The sequence below is a fragment of the Kogia breviceps genome, chromosome 14 (genome assembly GCF_026419965.1).
Source record: "Kogia breviceps isolate mKogBre1 chromosome 14, mKogBre1 haplotype 1, whole genome shotgun sequence".
In the NCBI taxonomy this organism is placed as follows: domain Eukaryota; kingdom Metazoa; phylum Chordata; class Mammalia; order Artiodactyla; family Physeteridae; genus Kogia; species Kogia breviceps.
Window position 1 is genome coordinate 53,888,493 of NC_081323.1, and position 14,181 is coordinate 53,902,673.

General features: G+C 55.6%; 1 protein-coding gene across 2 annotated transcripts in view; it reads right to left on the reverse strand.

Annotated features, from left to right (window-relative positions):
* The window catches only part of NOL4L (nucleolar protein 4 like), a 130,630-nt gene that overhangs the window by 63,777 nt on the left and 52,672 nt on the right, over positions 1 to 14,181 (reverse strand). For both annotated transcript variants that reach the window (XM_059038243.2, XM_067012365.1), the window contains exons 3-4: positions 8,807 to 8,918; positions 13 to 122 (exon numbers count right to left, since the gene is read on the reverse strand). In XM_059038243.2, the coding sequence (XP_058894226.1) occupies positions 13 to 122; positions 8,807 to 8,918 (222 nt within the window). The remainder of the gene's footprint in view (positions 1 to 12; positions 123 to 8,806; positions 8,919 to 14,181) is intronic.

Genomic DNA, 14,181 nt, shown 5'->3' on the forward strand with positions numbered 1-14,181 from the left:
CGGACGCCTTACCTGCTCCTGGGAATTCATCACGCGCAACTTCATCTGCTTCAGGTACGTAGAGGTGAGGGGCATGTTGTAATCGATAATCCCGGAGACCAGAGGAGAGGGAGGCTCGTTTTCTGGCGGAAAGAAGAAAAGGAAGCCCCTTTCAGCCTGTGCTGTGGGCCACCAGCAGCCTGGCACCCACATGGGGGACCCAACACAGGGACTGAAGAGGAGGGAGGGGAGGCCGGAGGTCACTGACGGGGGGACTTGCCCACTGTGCCTGGCCCGTGGATGTGGACTGCATGACGCTTAAGTGCCAGTGTTTAGTGAGAGAGTTCGCCTTTGACAACCAGGGATTTCTGACCCCTTTGAGAAATGGAAGGTCCCACGTGGCAGACACCCACTGCAGCTGAGCAGCAGCCGCTCCTTTTAGACAGGGTGTGAGGGCCCCATTTTGCCACAGTCCCCACCCCTCCCTATTGCACTGCACACTTTCACTCAACGATGATGCCTGCCAGGCCCCTGAAGTCATTTAAGTTTCCAATGCTGGCCTAAGCCAGCTCACGTGCCACACTGTCCCACCCCGTCCCCCAACCCCCACGGTATCTCCCCCAAAGCACCATCAGGGACCACATTGCTCGCATGTCTGGGCCAGGCCTCCAGTTTGCCCAAATTCTAGTTCCTCTTTCATCACACAGAGAGGAGTATTGTTCCTCCCATTTATTGTTTTCTTGTCCTGAACATCAGAGTAATGCATATCCCTTTTGTAGAGTATTTGCAAAGTGTGGAAAGATGTAAAGAAGAATTTTAAAAACCATAATTGCACCAAGAAGCTTGGCATATGCTTGTTTATTTTTTCCCTGTGATTTCTCTTTTTTACATACTTGATATCACAATGCATACAGAGAATTACAGTCTGCTTAAAAATTTTTTCTTTTGCTTAACATTTTCTCATAGGCATTTCCCCCACCATCAAAAATCTCGTTTTGCTTGGCAAATATAATTTTTATAGCCCTGTACTATTTTCTCATAGTTTCCTTAAGTCATTCCCTTACGATTGATTACTTAGGTTGTTTGCTATTGGAGGTTACTATAAACACTGCAGGGAACATGCTTGTGCAGGAATATTGGTCTGTATTTATGATCGTTTCCTTTTTAGACCAGACTCTAAGACATAGAATTTGTGGGTCAAAGGGTAGGAGTACTTGGAAACTCTTGAAATGTCTGGCCATGCTGCCTTCTGCAAAGCCTCCTGCAGTGGACACTGCCCAGCCATTGTGTTCTGCATCTTGGGTGCCACCACGGGTGCCATTTAGGAGAGACTGCAATGGCACAGGAATAAGTCAAGGAGACGAGAAACACGATTCGAAGGGAGCCCATCACGTCTCTCTCCAGTCTAGCTTCCCCTTCAGATGTCTCCTGCTGTGACCAAGCTCAAAACCCTGGAGTCACCTGCTGGGACCCGTCACATGAAGCGGGGCCTCATTTCGTCATTTAGTCGCTTGACCTGGCTTCACCCAGGGAATAGTCGTGGTTACCTGTTCTCTGGCTGCCTCTTCCCCCTGCCTCCAAGGGTGCCAGGCCTTTGGCCCATGTTCCCCCTGGTGCCTAGTTCTGTTCATGGGCTGGGGTTTGAGTGGTGAGAGAAGTGGGAACGACTTCCGGAAGGGCCAAAGCCTGCATGTCACCACAAGCACCACGCCCAGGAGATGTGCTGGACGGGAGCGGGTGACAGGGCTGAGAGGCAGGGATTTGCAGAATCTGCCGCTCCAGAACCAGAGCCCAGGCCAGACAGGCCCCTGCAACCTTGAAAACGCTCTGATGAGGGAGAGAAGCCAGATGCCACAGGACAAATACTGTGTGATTCCACGTGGATGGAACATCTAGAACAGGCACATTCACAGAGACAGAAAGTAGAAGAGGGCTTCCCTGGTGGCGCAGTGGCTGAGAATCCGCCTGCCAATGCAGGGGACATGGGTTCGTTCCCTGGTCCGGGAAGATCCCACACGCCGCGGAGCAAATAAGCCTGTGCACCGCAACTACTGAGCCTGTGCTCTAGAGCCCGCGAGCCACAACTACCAAAGCCCACGTGCCTAGAGCCCGTGCTCCACAACAAGAGAAGCCACCGCAATGAGAAGCCCGTGCACCGCAACGAAGAGTAGCCCCCGCTTGCCACAACTAGAGAAAGCCAGTTCGCAGCAATGAAGACACAATGCAGCCAGAAATAAATAAATACATAAATTTTTTAAAAAGAAAGAAAGTTGAAGAGAGGTTACCAGGGATGGGTGTCTGGGAATGGGAAGTTACTGCTTCACGGGTCCGCAGTTTCTGTTTGGTGTGACGAAAAAGTTTTGGAAACAGACAGCGGTGATGATTGCCCAGTGGTGTGACTGTAACTAACACTGAGTTGTACACTTAAAAATTATTAAAATGGCATGTTTTGTGTTGTAAATATTTTGTCACAAAAAAGAAAAAAGGCACAAAAAACCCAATAAAGATGTATTTTTTAAAAACCAATAAAGGTGTATTTTTTAAAAAAAAACCAATAAAGATGTACATAAAAAAAAAAAAAGGGGCTTCCCTGGTGGCGCAGTGGTTGAGAATCCGCCTGCCGATGCAGGGGACACGGGTTCGTGCCCCGGTCCGGGAAGATCCCACATGCCGCAGAGCGGCTGGGCCCGTGAGCCATGGCCGCTGAGCCTGTGCGTCCGGAGCCTGCGCTCCGCAATGGGAGAGGCCACAACAGTGAGAGGCCCACATACCACAAAAAAAAAAAAAAAAAAAAAAAAAAAAAAAAAGGAAAGAAAAGAAACCCCTGCAAACAAGGAGGAGAAACTACCCAAAGGGCACCGGGCAGTTCCTACTTGGCGCAGATAGGATCAGCCCCGCAGAAAACAGGGTCCATGCGTCTTGCGGTGGTGTCCTTCTGGTGACTGTACAGCTTGAATAACATTTCTTATCAAGTTTCATAAAAATGCAGAGCTTTGTTTTACTTTTTTTTTTTTTTCCTTTGGGCCACGCCATGCGACGTGTGGGATTTTAGCTCCCTGACCAGGGATCAAACCCAGTCCCCCTCAATAAAAGTGGTGAGTCTTAACCACTGGACCACCAGGGAATTCCTTGTTTTGCTTTTTAAAGCTATGTTGTCTTATGCAGAATTCTGTTTGTCCAGGAGGAGGTAAATGTCACTAATAGAATGTCTCAGAAACTGGCTTGGAATGGGCCAAACCTTTCTTATTATTACGGGATTTCCTCGTGGTCTGTGGCAGAGGGGTTCTCTAACACCAGTGCACACTGGCCCCTCTGGCACAGATGCCCAGTGCTGTGGGGAAACTAAAATGCATTTTTGTGACCTTGGGTCCTCTTCTTCTTGCCGCCCCACGATCAACCCAGACGTGACCTCTTTCAACCCAGGGGCGTGTTGGGACCTGGCCTCCACAGCTCCATGAGGTTGGATACAATATGTGAGGCAGACATTGCAGCCACATTGAGATGATGTCACTCAAAAGAGCCGTGGTTCCTGTTTTGGAATGTGGGTCTTCAGATGGAGGATTCTGCCATTTCCATTTCATTCCCTCAAAGGCGTGGTTGTCTGCTGAAAAGCTGTTAGACAACATGGTAGGTGAGAAGGGACCCCCACCCTAAGGGCCTCAAATGAAGACTTCATCAGCTGCCATGGCGACGCTCTGTGTTTTGTTGTCCATGGAGGCCGGACACTGTGTCCCTTTATTTGATGGTCACCTGTGTCCTGCCTGAAAGCCATGACTACTTATGAAAAGGTAACTTTAAGAAAGCCAGGTATAGCTGGGTTTAGGAGAAAAAACACAATGGCTGGAAGGCACTCTTGTGGGGTGGGAGAAGGGGTCTTCCTTGGCCTGTTCCCTCCACAGCAGGTCCACAGATCAGAAACTGCTTCCAGTGCTCAGAGGTGAGCCAGGAGAGCTCGGGAAGAGGAGGCTGGATGCCCTCGCCTGGGGAAGCAGGGACATCCCGGGCACACACACGAATCCATCCGAGATCGGTGTGCAGTGAAATGCTTGCATCTGCAGTTCCAGAAGTGAGGGTTCTGTCGGGGAGGTGGGACCCTGGCGGGCGGGACACATTCCAGGTGAGGGAACGTGCCAGGGAGCTGGCTATGGGAGGCCAGAGCTCGGCCACACCACAGCAAGAAGACAGGCAGGCAGGGTTTTTGGCAGTGGGAAGCCAAATGGTGCCAGGGGTGATAAGTGCCACACACGAAGATGAACAGCTTACTAGGAGAGCGCTAAGGAACAGGGCCAGTGGGGGTTCCATGGAGTCCGGTGCTCGTAGGGGGATGGGGGATGAGCAAAGGTGGACACACGAACGAGGAAGAAGTGGCTTCCCTGGGCTCTGATGGGCAGGCCAGGTCCCCGCTGCGGTCAACAAATACAGCAGCCACGCCTGAGCCACTACAAGTAACCTGAGACCACGGGTGTGTTAGGAGCTAGGAAGGGTCACGGAGCTGAAATAACCCAGTAGGTTGCTAGTGAGAGAAGCAGAGGAACCACACAAAGAAATGTTTCGACACCTTTTTGCCAAGAAAAACTGAAACCAGCCCAAGCACTAGTCCTAGTTTTACAGGCCTTAAAAATAACCAGGATGTAGAGGTTCCCCCAGGGCCAAGCCGAGAGCTGATCACAGCTGGGCTCCAGTGACATTTGCCAATCAATGCAATTCCAGCTGAGGTGGTGGCCCGGACCCTCCAGGTGAAACACAAGGGGGCAATTCTCATGAGTTTCCACCTATAGGATGGAAGAACTCCTCCGTCCAGAGACAACTGTAGCTTCTGGATGCCAGGGTGAGACCTCTCAGGGTCAGAGCTGGGGGTTGAAGGACGTGTGCATGATGAAGGCCTGGCACAGAGGAGCCTCGAGAGCAGCCAGCCTGCCAAGGGGCTCAGATTTGGAACTAGAGAAGCCAGGCCTGGGGCTGGCTCAGATGAAAAAACCTCTCTCCCAGGGAAGCGAATCAATAGGTCAGCAAGTCTTCCAGGAGCACCGATGTGTGTGCATTCTGGGTGGGGACGGTGGGGGGAAGGGCGTAGGGACAGTGTCTGTGCTCAGCAGGGCAGGACTGATGGCGAGTCCATTAGCGCTCCAAGGAGGAAGAGCTCAGAGGGCCGTGAAGTAGCTCCAGGCAGCCTTGTGGAGAGGGGATCTCAACAGGACTTCCGTTCAATCACTCAGACGACAGCTACTGAGCCCTGCCAGAGCGCCACGCAGACCCTCCTGTGTGATGCTCCCAAGGACTCCGTGCGGTGGGTGCTCGTGTCAATAACCCCATTTTACAGATGACGCAACCACACGTGGGGAGGCTATGCAACCTCCCCAGGTCATATAGCGAGTGAGGATGAGAGCCGAGAGAGGAGAGGCCAGCACAGGAGAGACTGCGGGGGCAGGGGAATGAGCAGGGATGGGGTCACATGGGGCAGGACAGGAAGCGGGGATCTGGAGGGGCCAGGCAGGGAGGGGGCTGGAAACCACAGAGGAATATGGGCCCGGCTGCAAAGGCGCTGCCACCTGAGTGGATGGCTCTCGCTGAGGAAGGGACCCTTCCGTAGGTGACTGGCGTTGCCCACTGCTAACTCCTAGTCTACAGCCATGCAAACAGTATTTCATCACATCAGAGAAACGTGAAACGTGCCCCCGAGGCCCCTCACCCCTGCAGCCAGAGCTGGGCACATGGAACACCCAGTTCTCATCTCTGCCTCCTCCAGTCCAGACTCAGGGGCTGGTGGAAGAGGAGAGTGGAGCCGGCAGGCCCTGGAATCTCCCATCCTCGGACTTCCTCGGCAGCCTCCTTTGTTCGTGCTTCTGGCGCTGGGGGAGGGCACAGGACTGTCCAGCCCCCCCCCCTCCGCCCCGTGCTGGGACAAACCACTGAGCAGGGGAGGCTGCTTTGCTTCCTTTCTTTCTTTATAACATGAGGCCAGGAAGCGAGGCGTCCTCCCAGCAGCCCCTCGAGAAGTCTCCATCCTGTTCCCTGTCCCCCTCCAGCCCCACCTTCCTGGGACAGGAACCTGGGGCCTGCCCCTGGGCCTGGGGGCAGGCTCTGATTTCCCGGAGGGTGGGCGAGGGAGCATGGCAGGCGGAGACAGGATCTCCAGGCTCCCAGCTGGGGCAGGAGAAGGGAGAACCGGCCAGCTGGTGAGGGTGGTCCAGGCGCTAGTGCCTCTGGCCATCAAGCAGACAGGGGAGCCTTTCAGCCTCTAAGGCTCTCCACTGGCAGCCTCCAGAAACCAAACCCTTCCCTTTTGCCCAGCGGCCAGGTTGTGGACCCGGGGTGCTCACCTGGGTGGGTGACTGACCGTGCATCTCCCCGTGGGACACCTGGACATTGGCAGTCTTGTGCCTGGGTGGTACAACAACACGGGGGTAGGGTGGGGGACAGGCTGATGCTCCCTAGGCACCCACTACACCAGGCGCCTGGCAGAATGGGCTCGTTTAATTCAATTGCATCCTCATGAAAACCCTGAGACGGGGGAATTCCCTGGTGGTCCAGTGTTTAGGACTTGGGCTTTCATTGCCATGGGTCTGGGTTCAATCCCTGGTCGGGGAACTAAGATCCTGCAAGCTGCGTGGCGTGGACGAAAAATTTTAAAAAAAGAGAGGGAAGCGTTACTCCCATTTGTTGATGGGAAGGTAAGTTCCCCTGCCTTCTGGGGACCTCGGACAAGTGATTTCACCCTACCACCTCTCTGTGCCTCCTTTCCTTAGCTGTAAACAGGGACAGAGCCCTCACAGGGTCATAGGAGCTGTTGTGAGCAGTTGATGTTCAGAGAGATCCCTGAACCTGCTGAGGGACACACAGCAGGGAGCAGGGCGGGACACACAGCAGGGAGCAGGGCGGCATACCCAGGCCTGCCAGACCCCAAGCCCACGTTCTGAGACACTGAGGCCACACGGTCTCCTGCTCCCTCAGCATCTCCTCCTCTCCCTGCGCGAGAAGCTCCACTCCTGGGGACAGGGAAGTGACATTCTGCCCGAGGACAGGCAAGGATGGGCACAGTGCAGGATTACTCTGCCTGCCCTCTGTCTTGCTGGAGCGAGCCCCTGGACAGAGAGGCTCCAGCACAGAACCCATAAAGCTGGCGCGTGTGCTCTCTGCCCCTCCACCTCCCTTGGGCCCCCCTCCCTCCCCCTGGGGGTGGGACAGGCGGAGGAGCGGGCAGGGACCAAGCAGCCACCACCAGGGCCCGCGTCCCTGGGACCCAGACCCGGGCAGGGCGGGGAATGCAGCAGGGAAAGCCTCCTGGCCCATGGGCAGGTACCAAGTGCTGTCTTGGTGCAGGGGTTTCAGCTGCTCAGCGGGGGCCAGGCCACGTGGGGCAGGGGCCTCACTCAGGCCCCACACGTTATCACAATAACTGCCACAGCCATGGCTCACTCCCCCGGCATGGTAGCCCTGTGCCAGGTACAGGGATTAACTCTCAGATTTCATCAGAACCCTGCCCGCCCCCCACCCCCGCCACCAGGTAGGTGCCATTATTAACTCCATTTCACAGATGAGGAAACTGAGGCTCAGAGAGGTGAAGTCACTTGCTCAGAACACACGGCTGTTGAGCGGCAGAGCTGGGATCCGAACCCACCCAGTGTGGCCCTGGAGCCCCTGCTCTTAAAGCAGGAAGCCAGCACTTACGAGGGATCAACTAGATTAATTCCTGTCCTTCATACTTTAGTGGCCATCCAATGAGCTCAGTGAAGTGGCCATGGCCTAATGGCCCCCAAAGACAGGAAAGCCTCTGGGTTTGGTGAGGTGGCTGCTGTCAGAAGTCGTATCGGGGACTCTACCAACTAGGAGGAAAACCTCACTCGACACCTATGCTCCAATTCCTCTGCTGTCGTCGGGCCTCGCTGTTGGTTTCTCCACGTATTTGGTGGACGCCACTTGGGCACCACCTGAGTAAATGGCTCACCCTTCATTCCGAGTCTGTCCCCATCCTCAGGCAAATGCCCACCGACCTCAGCAACCTTTGAGGGCCTGATGCCTAGAAGCCCTGACAAGTCACCCACCGGGGCGTCATTTCTCAGCGCTGAGTTATGGTCACACCAGCCAAACATAACGGCCTGTCTCACTATGCCAAAGCCACCTGCGAACAGTTGGCCCAGACTTACTGGAGGCCTCTGGGGTGTTCAGGTAGAGGCTGTGGGAGACTGAAGCGGGGGTCCTTGCTGCGTCTCACTGGGCAGGGTAGAGCTGGAGAGCTTGGCTGTCGGTCTAAGGGACCACCTTCGGCTCATCGCAAGTACTCTGGGCATTTTCAATTCTAACCAATCCCCACAGATCTCCTGGGTGTGTACTGGGGGTGGGGGGCAGGGGACAAATATTTAGGGAGCCCTGCTAATGGCAGGTGGGTGGCTATAGGGTAGGAGGGTGCACGCAGTGGGGGGTGTGCTCCTGTCCTCAGAGAATGTACAGTCGGGTCAGTGAGACCAGATCCATGTGCACACCGCCTGGGGTGACATCTGGGTGGCGAGTATTGCAGAGCTCAGGGAATGGGGCGAGGTGGCCATTTCCACCTGGAACCTCGGTGGGAGAGGAGAGTCTTGAAGGGCAGTAGGAATGCGCTATTGGTTTTTAAGTGAAACTTGACATTTAAAAAAAGTTTAAAAAAAAAACAAACCTAAAATGAGGCTCTCTGGGCAGCTCCATGGACCCACACTGGCCTCTGGGAATTGTGACATCTGCTGGCCATGAACTTTTCTGTCCGTGCCAGCAAAGGGCAGGCCCTTCTGGGGGAGAGCCCCTCCCCACAGAGCCTCCCCTGAGCCTCCAGCACGCCCACCCCCTCCCCTACCTTTGGGCTCCAGGCCGTTGGAATTAAAGTGCATCCTCTTCTGACACTCTGTGCAGCTCATCAGGAACCGGGTCACAGCCTCTCGTGGAAGGAAGGCGTAGGTCTCGGCGATCTGGGGGAGAGAGGAGGTTCGCTGTTACATGGATCTGTGGGGAGGCGGCTTGGTCACCGGTTCACCAAGGGCTGTGCTTTGGTGGCAGGCACTTTGCCCTTGCCAGGAAGGGCAGGGATTTGAGGAGCAAGGAGCAGATGTCTTAGAGTCTCAGCCATGGAAATGAGTCAGTACTTTTGCTGAATACCAGCAGTTTTAAAATTTTAAATTAAAGAAGCTTAAAAATTGAAAAAGCAAAACATTGAAACATCATCTAGTCTTTAACCTATGTTCTCACAAATTGAGAATATTCCTCTCAACATATCATTGCTACTACTGAAAAATGACTTGATAAACATTGCTCTAGGGTAGGAGGAGACAACTTCCACAATTCGAGATGAAGAAACTGAGCCTCACTTATAAAGCGACCGACTCCGGGCCTATAAACGGAACCCAAAGCTCTACAAGCTATTCCTTGATCTACTCACGGATCAAGAGAGCTGTGAAAGGCTGATGCCAAGCGGTCCGATTTTTCAAATTGGACAGACTCTTAGGGACCCCCATGTTCCAGGTGAGTTTGTGAGGCCCAGAGAGGTGAACCAATTTGCCCAAGGTCACACAGCTCCTTAGAGCAATGCCAGACTAGAACCCAAGCTCCAGGTCATGCCCCATAGCTGTCTCCAGGGGGCCTCCCCTAGCTAGGGAGAAAGAGTAAAGCAGTGTGGAAGGGAAGGGGAAAGAGATGGGAGGTGACACAAGAAAGAGACTGGGTGGGGGAGTGGGGAAGAGTGGGGTGTGGGCCCAGAAGCTCAGTCCTCTCCTCTTGCTCTGGGTTTTGGGAAACCCACTGGTCCTGGTTTGGCTGCCTGAGGGGGCCAGAGGGACCTCTTGGACCCGGGTTTCCTGGCTGAGGCCAGTGGCTGCCCAGTTGTTGGTTTTCACGTTTCCCAGAGCCCAGGCCCTCCCGCTCCTCTCCACTAGGGGGCAGCACCACCCTAGCATTCCACTGTTCTCGCCGCAGCCCAGCCGGGAAAGTTGGCCAAGGGTGCTGGTCAGCCCACAGTAGGAGGGGCTGCTCTCCAGGACGCACCTGGTCTGCTCCTGCGGGGTGGACACGTGCCCAGCCCCATCTCTGTGGTGGCTAGGAAGCAGGGCAGGGTGAGGCAGAGTGGATGGGGTTGCGGGGGTGCCAGGGCCCCCCCCCAGGCTGCAGCCAGGCCCTCAGAGGACCGGCTTAGGCTGTGCTGCCTGAGGAGCTCCAGGGGCTGCTCCTGCCTGGTGGCCGGCTGCAAATGCAGAGTTAATTTTGGTGACACAATTGTTATTTCTCAGCTGATTTGATGCTCTGCGGAGCAGCCAGGCTCCTTGATGAGTTATCTCCCTTCCAAATTCCCTGTCTGATTGCCTTCCTCTGGAGGTCAGGGACAAGGGCAAACCCCTGCTCTCTGATTGGAGCCGGTGGATGGGAGGCCGTGAGGGCCGAGGCACGGGGCCTCTCCTGCCACGCACGCAGACATCTTCATCCCCAGCCAGGGGCTGCCTGGCAGTCTTAGGGGTGGCAGGTCCCTCTTGGGCCTGTGGGGTTGGGAGGGATGGGTCCTGCTGAGGGGCTGAGTCAACGGGCAAGAGGGGAGGATGCCTGCTGTGCCAAGCAGAAGGCCAAAGCTCAGCTGGGCCAGCAGATGACCTCCTAGGTGCCCGAGGTGTGGCATCTCTGGTCAGGCCTCAGAAGAGCTGAGGTGAGGACGTGAAGGAGGAGGGTTGCAGTCTGCTGGGAAAGGAAGGTTGACATCATGGGGAAAGAAGCCCTGCTGTACTGCCCGGAGCTCACCCGCCGCTGGCAGAGACAGAGTTTCTGCAGGGCTCAGGGAGAGCCTTCCTGGGTGGGCTGCTCTGCTGAGGGCTGCCTGTGGCATAGGCAGAGGCCCTGCTTGCTGCCTGGCCCACTGCGGGCACAGGGACAGTTACGAGAGAGCATCCTGCCCAGGGGCTGGAGTGGCAGCCCCAGCTCTCCGGGCCTTGGCCGGGACCCAGCAGTATGCAAAGGCTGGCCGGAGTGCCACAGGGAGGTGGCGCGCTGGGCACACGCCTTCTGGCCCTGGGTCCCATGGATGGGCAGGTGGGCTGGACCAAAGGCGGGTGGGTGAGAAGTCCTTGGAGCTCTCTGAGGGCCCGGGAGGGAAGCCCTGCCCTGTGTGGCTGGAATGTCTGCAGCCTCACTAAGGACTCCCCGGGGAGCCAGTAAAGTGCAGAGTCCAGCTCCACGCTGGACCCGAATGGAAGACGATGCCTTCCCCCACTGGGGCCTTCAATCTCCTGTGGGCATCTTTTGGTTCATGCTCCTGCCTTGCCCACATGAGAAATGGGACCTCCATTTCTGTTTGACTGCACAGATGCCCAAGGCCACAGGACCCACAGGATGAGTTGAAACAAGGAAGATCATCCCAGCTGATGCCCTAGTCAGTAGGATGGTGGTTTTCAGATAGTTTTAGAGCTACAGACAATGTTCTGGAAATAGACTCTTATCCTGAAGCCCAAAACATGACACAGATAAGATGGAGCTGTTTGCATTTAAGAGGGGAAGCTCCAGGACCCCTGTCCCCAACCAGCTGCCCTGGGAGGCCCTGGACTGTCTGTTGCCTTGCTCTCAGGCCTCCTGCCTAGACATTGAGATCCATACATGAATCTGCCTTTTACGTTTTTCTTAGTAGTAAAAACTGAGTGAGATTTCGCTGGCAGGGAGAGCAGAAGCTATTTGTAGAGTTGCTGACTTGCAAGGCCCCATTTTCGGTCCCCAACTCAGAGGTCAACGAAGGCAGATGAGGCCAATTGGGGGGACTTGCACCACTTTACAAGATCCTCCTTCCGCCCTGCGGGTGGCTGAGCACGTGGTGGGCCTGGAGCAGCTGCTGACCACATCTGGCCCCAACTCCAAAGTGGTCTGGGCAGCCAGATCAGGACTCCAGGACCCCATCTAGCCTACTAGCACCCCGGGGAAGAGGAAGGAAGCAAAGGGGATCACCCTAATTCAGATGGGTGCAGACACTAGAAACGCCCCTTGAAAAAGGACCAGTCCTCTATGCGGCTTCAGGGAACTTTGTAGAACCCACACCCCTGCCTTGGCAAGACTCCCTGGGATCCTCTGGACCTCAGGTCACGCTACGTCCGAGGCAAAGTAAGGTAGGGGCTTCTTGCCCAAGATGGGACTCCCCTGTATTGTCCGTCGTAAATGGCCATCTACCCCTGGCTCAGAGACCTCCAGTTTCAGAAAGCTCATTACCTGCCCTCTCTGATCCCTAGAAAGTTCTTTTCCCACTGAAGAATGTGCCTCCTTTAATGCCCTGAACAAGCCTGCCCATCTCCCTTCCGGTCTCCTGCTCCCTCAGGCACCCCAGGCCTCTAAGAATCCGGAAGGTCCCAGGTGTCCCCAGAGACAGCAAGGCAGTCCCAGGATTCACGTTTGGTAAAGCACACACAGGCAGGTCCAAAAACCCCTCCTAAGGGCCTGATGCAAAGCCCGCAGCGCCAGGCTGTGCCTCTCTGCACCCATCAGCACGGAGTTTCCTTGCGGAGGGTTGGGGGGGGTCTCTTTCCACAGGCATGGATGGGGCTGAAGAGCTAGGCTTAGGTTGAGGAAAATGGGAGCAGGTGAAAAGAGGAGGACAAAAGCATGTGGGCACCACCCCATCCCCCCAAAAGGAAAAGGGTGGCAATGAGAAGGGTGACAGATGGAGAAGAGGGGGGAAGGGAGAGGAGGCACACAGGGGAGGAAGGGGGTATGGCGGCCCCCCTGGCCTCACACCCACTGCAGGAGGGCCTGGCCTGCTCCCTCAGCCTTGGCCCTGCTGCTGAAATTCCAGCTCTGCACGCAGCCCAGCTGGCTCGCTGCCAGTCATGTGCCAGCTCCAGGCTGGGCAGCGGGAAGTGGGGCACGCGGCGGGCATATGGACGAGAAGCCAGGAAGCGCAGAGCCAAGGGCTGGACATCCGCTTGGCCCAGAGATGCAGAGCCTGGCGGGTGCAGCCAGCCCCGCCCTCTCCGCAGCACAGAGCTCGAAGACCCCAGCCTTCATGAACACCCAGGAAGTGCCTGAGGGTGAGACTTGGGGCTGGGCACCCAGGGGACCAGGGAAATCATGAGGTCTCGTTGGTCCAAGACTGTCTACTTTGACAGGCAAGTCAGTGGACCCCACTAGCTGGCCATAGGAGGTTTGTAGAGAGGTGGCATGAGTGGTGGTCAGGGTGTAGGGTGTGGGCTCTGGGCCAGCTGCCTGGCTCGGAACATCAGCTGGGTGACCTCAAGGCAGGTTTAATCATCTCTCTGAGCCTCGTTTTCCTCATCTGTAAAATGGGGGTAACAGCAGCACCTGCTTCATCTGTGTGATGGCTCAGAGAACTGGTGCAGGGGACGTGCTGAGCGCACAGCCTGGCACATGCTGGCTCCCAGCAAGGCAAATTCAATGCTGAGAAAGTGTGCGGGGTTGCATCAGTACCAAGGGGCCCACACAGGCCCCAGCTCGGGTACCCCTCCCTTCATTTATGACCCTCCGGTGGAAATACCCTCAGAAATCCCTTCCCACAAGCCGTTGCCCAACGCACAAGTGCTGAGAAGCAGGACAGGTCGGGGCAGATAGTTCAATCATCTCCTGTTTCCCTCAGCCCGACCCCTCATCTCTCTGAGGTCCGTGTCGTGTGGGTCATCCTTAAGACTCATTTAGAGCAAAGGCCATCTTCTGAGGACAAGGACAAACCAGATTATTGGATTTTTTTTTTTTTTTTTTTTTAAATCAGGCCAGGGCTTCCCTGGTGGCGCAGTGGTTGAGAGTCCGTCTGCCAATGCAGGGGACATGGGTTCAGGCCCCGGTCTGGGAGGATCCCACATGCCGCGGAGCGGCTGGGCCTGTGAGCCATGGCTGCTGAGCCTGCGCGTCCGGAGCCTGTGCTCCGCGACGGGAGAGGCCACAACAGTGAGAGGCCAGCGTATCGAGAAAAAAAAAAAAACACACACAAAAAATCAGGCCATATGGGGAAATTATAGACTTATACAGGCCACCTCCGCTGCACTCCAAGGCTATTTATAAAAGAGGGTTCACATCCGCTTTGGGTGAAGTAGCCCCATCACAGAGGGGCAGGTCTCTAGGAAACCAGAGAGAAAGTCCACACAGAGCTGACTGCCACTTCAGTGCTGTGTGACCTTAGAGCGGTAGCTTAACTCTCTGGGTCTCAGTTTCCTCAACTGTGAAATGGGCCACAGCACCTCTGTCATGGGACTGCTGTGAGGCTTG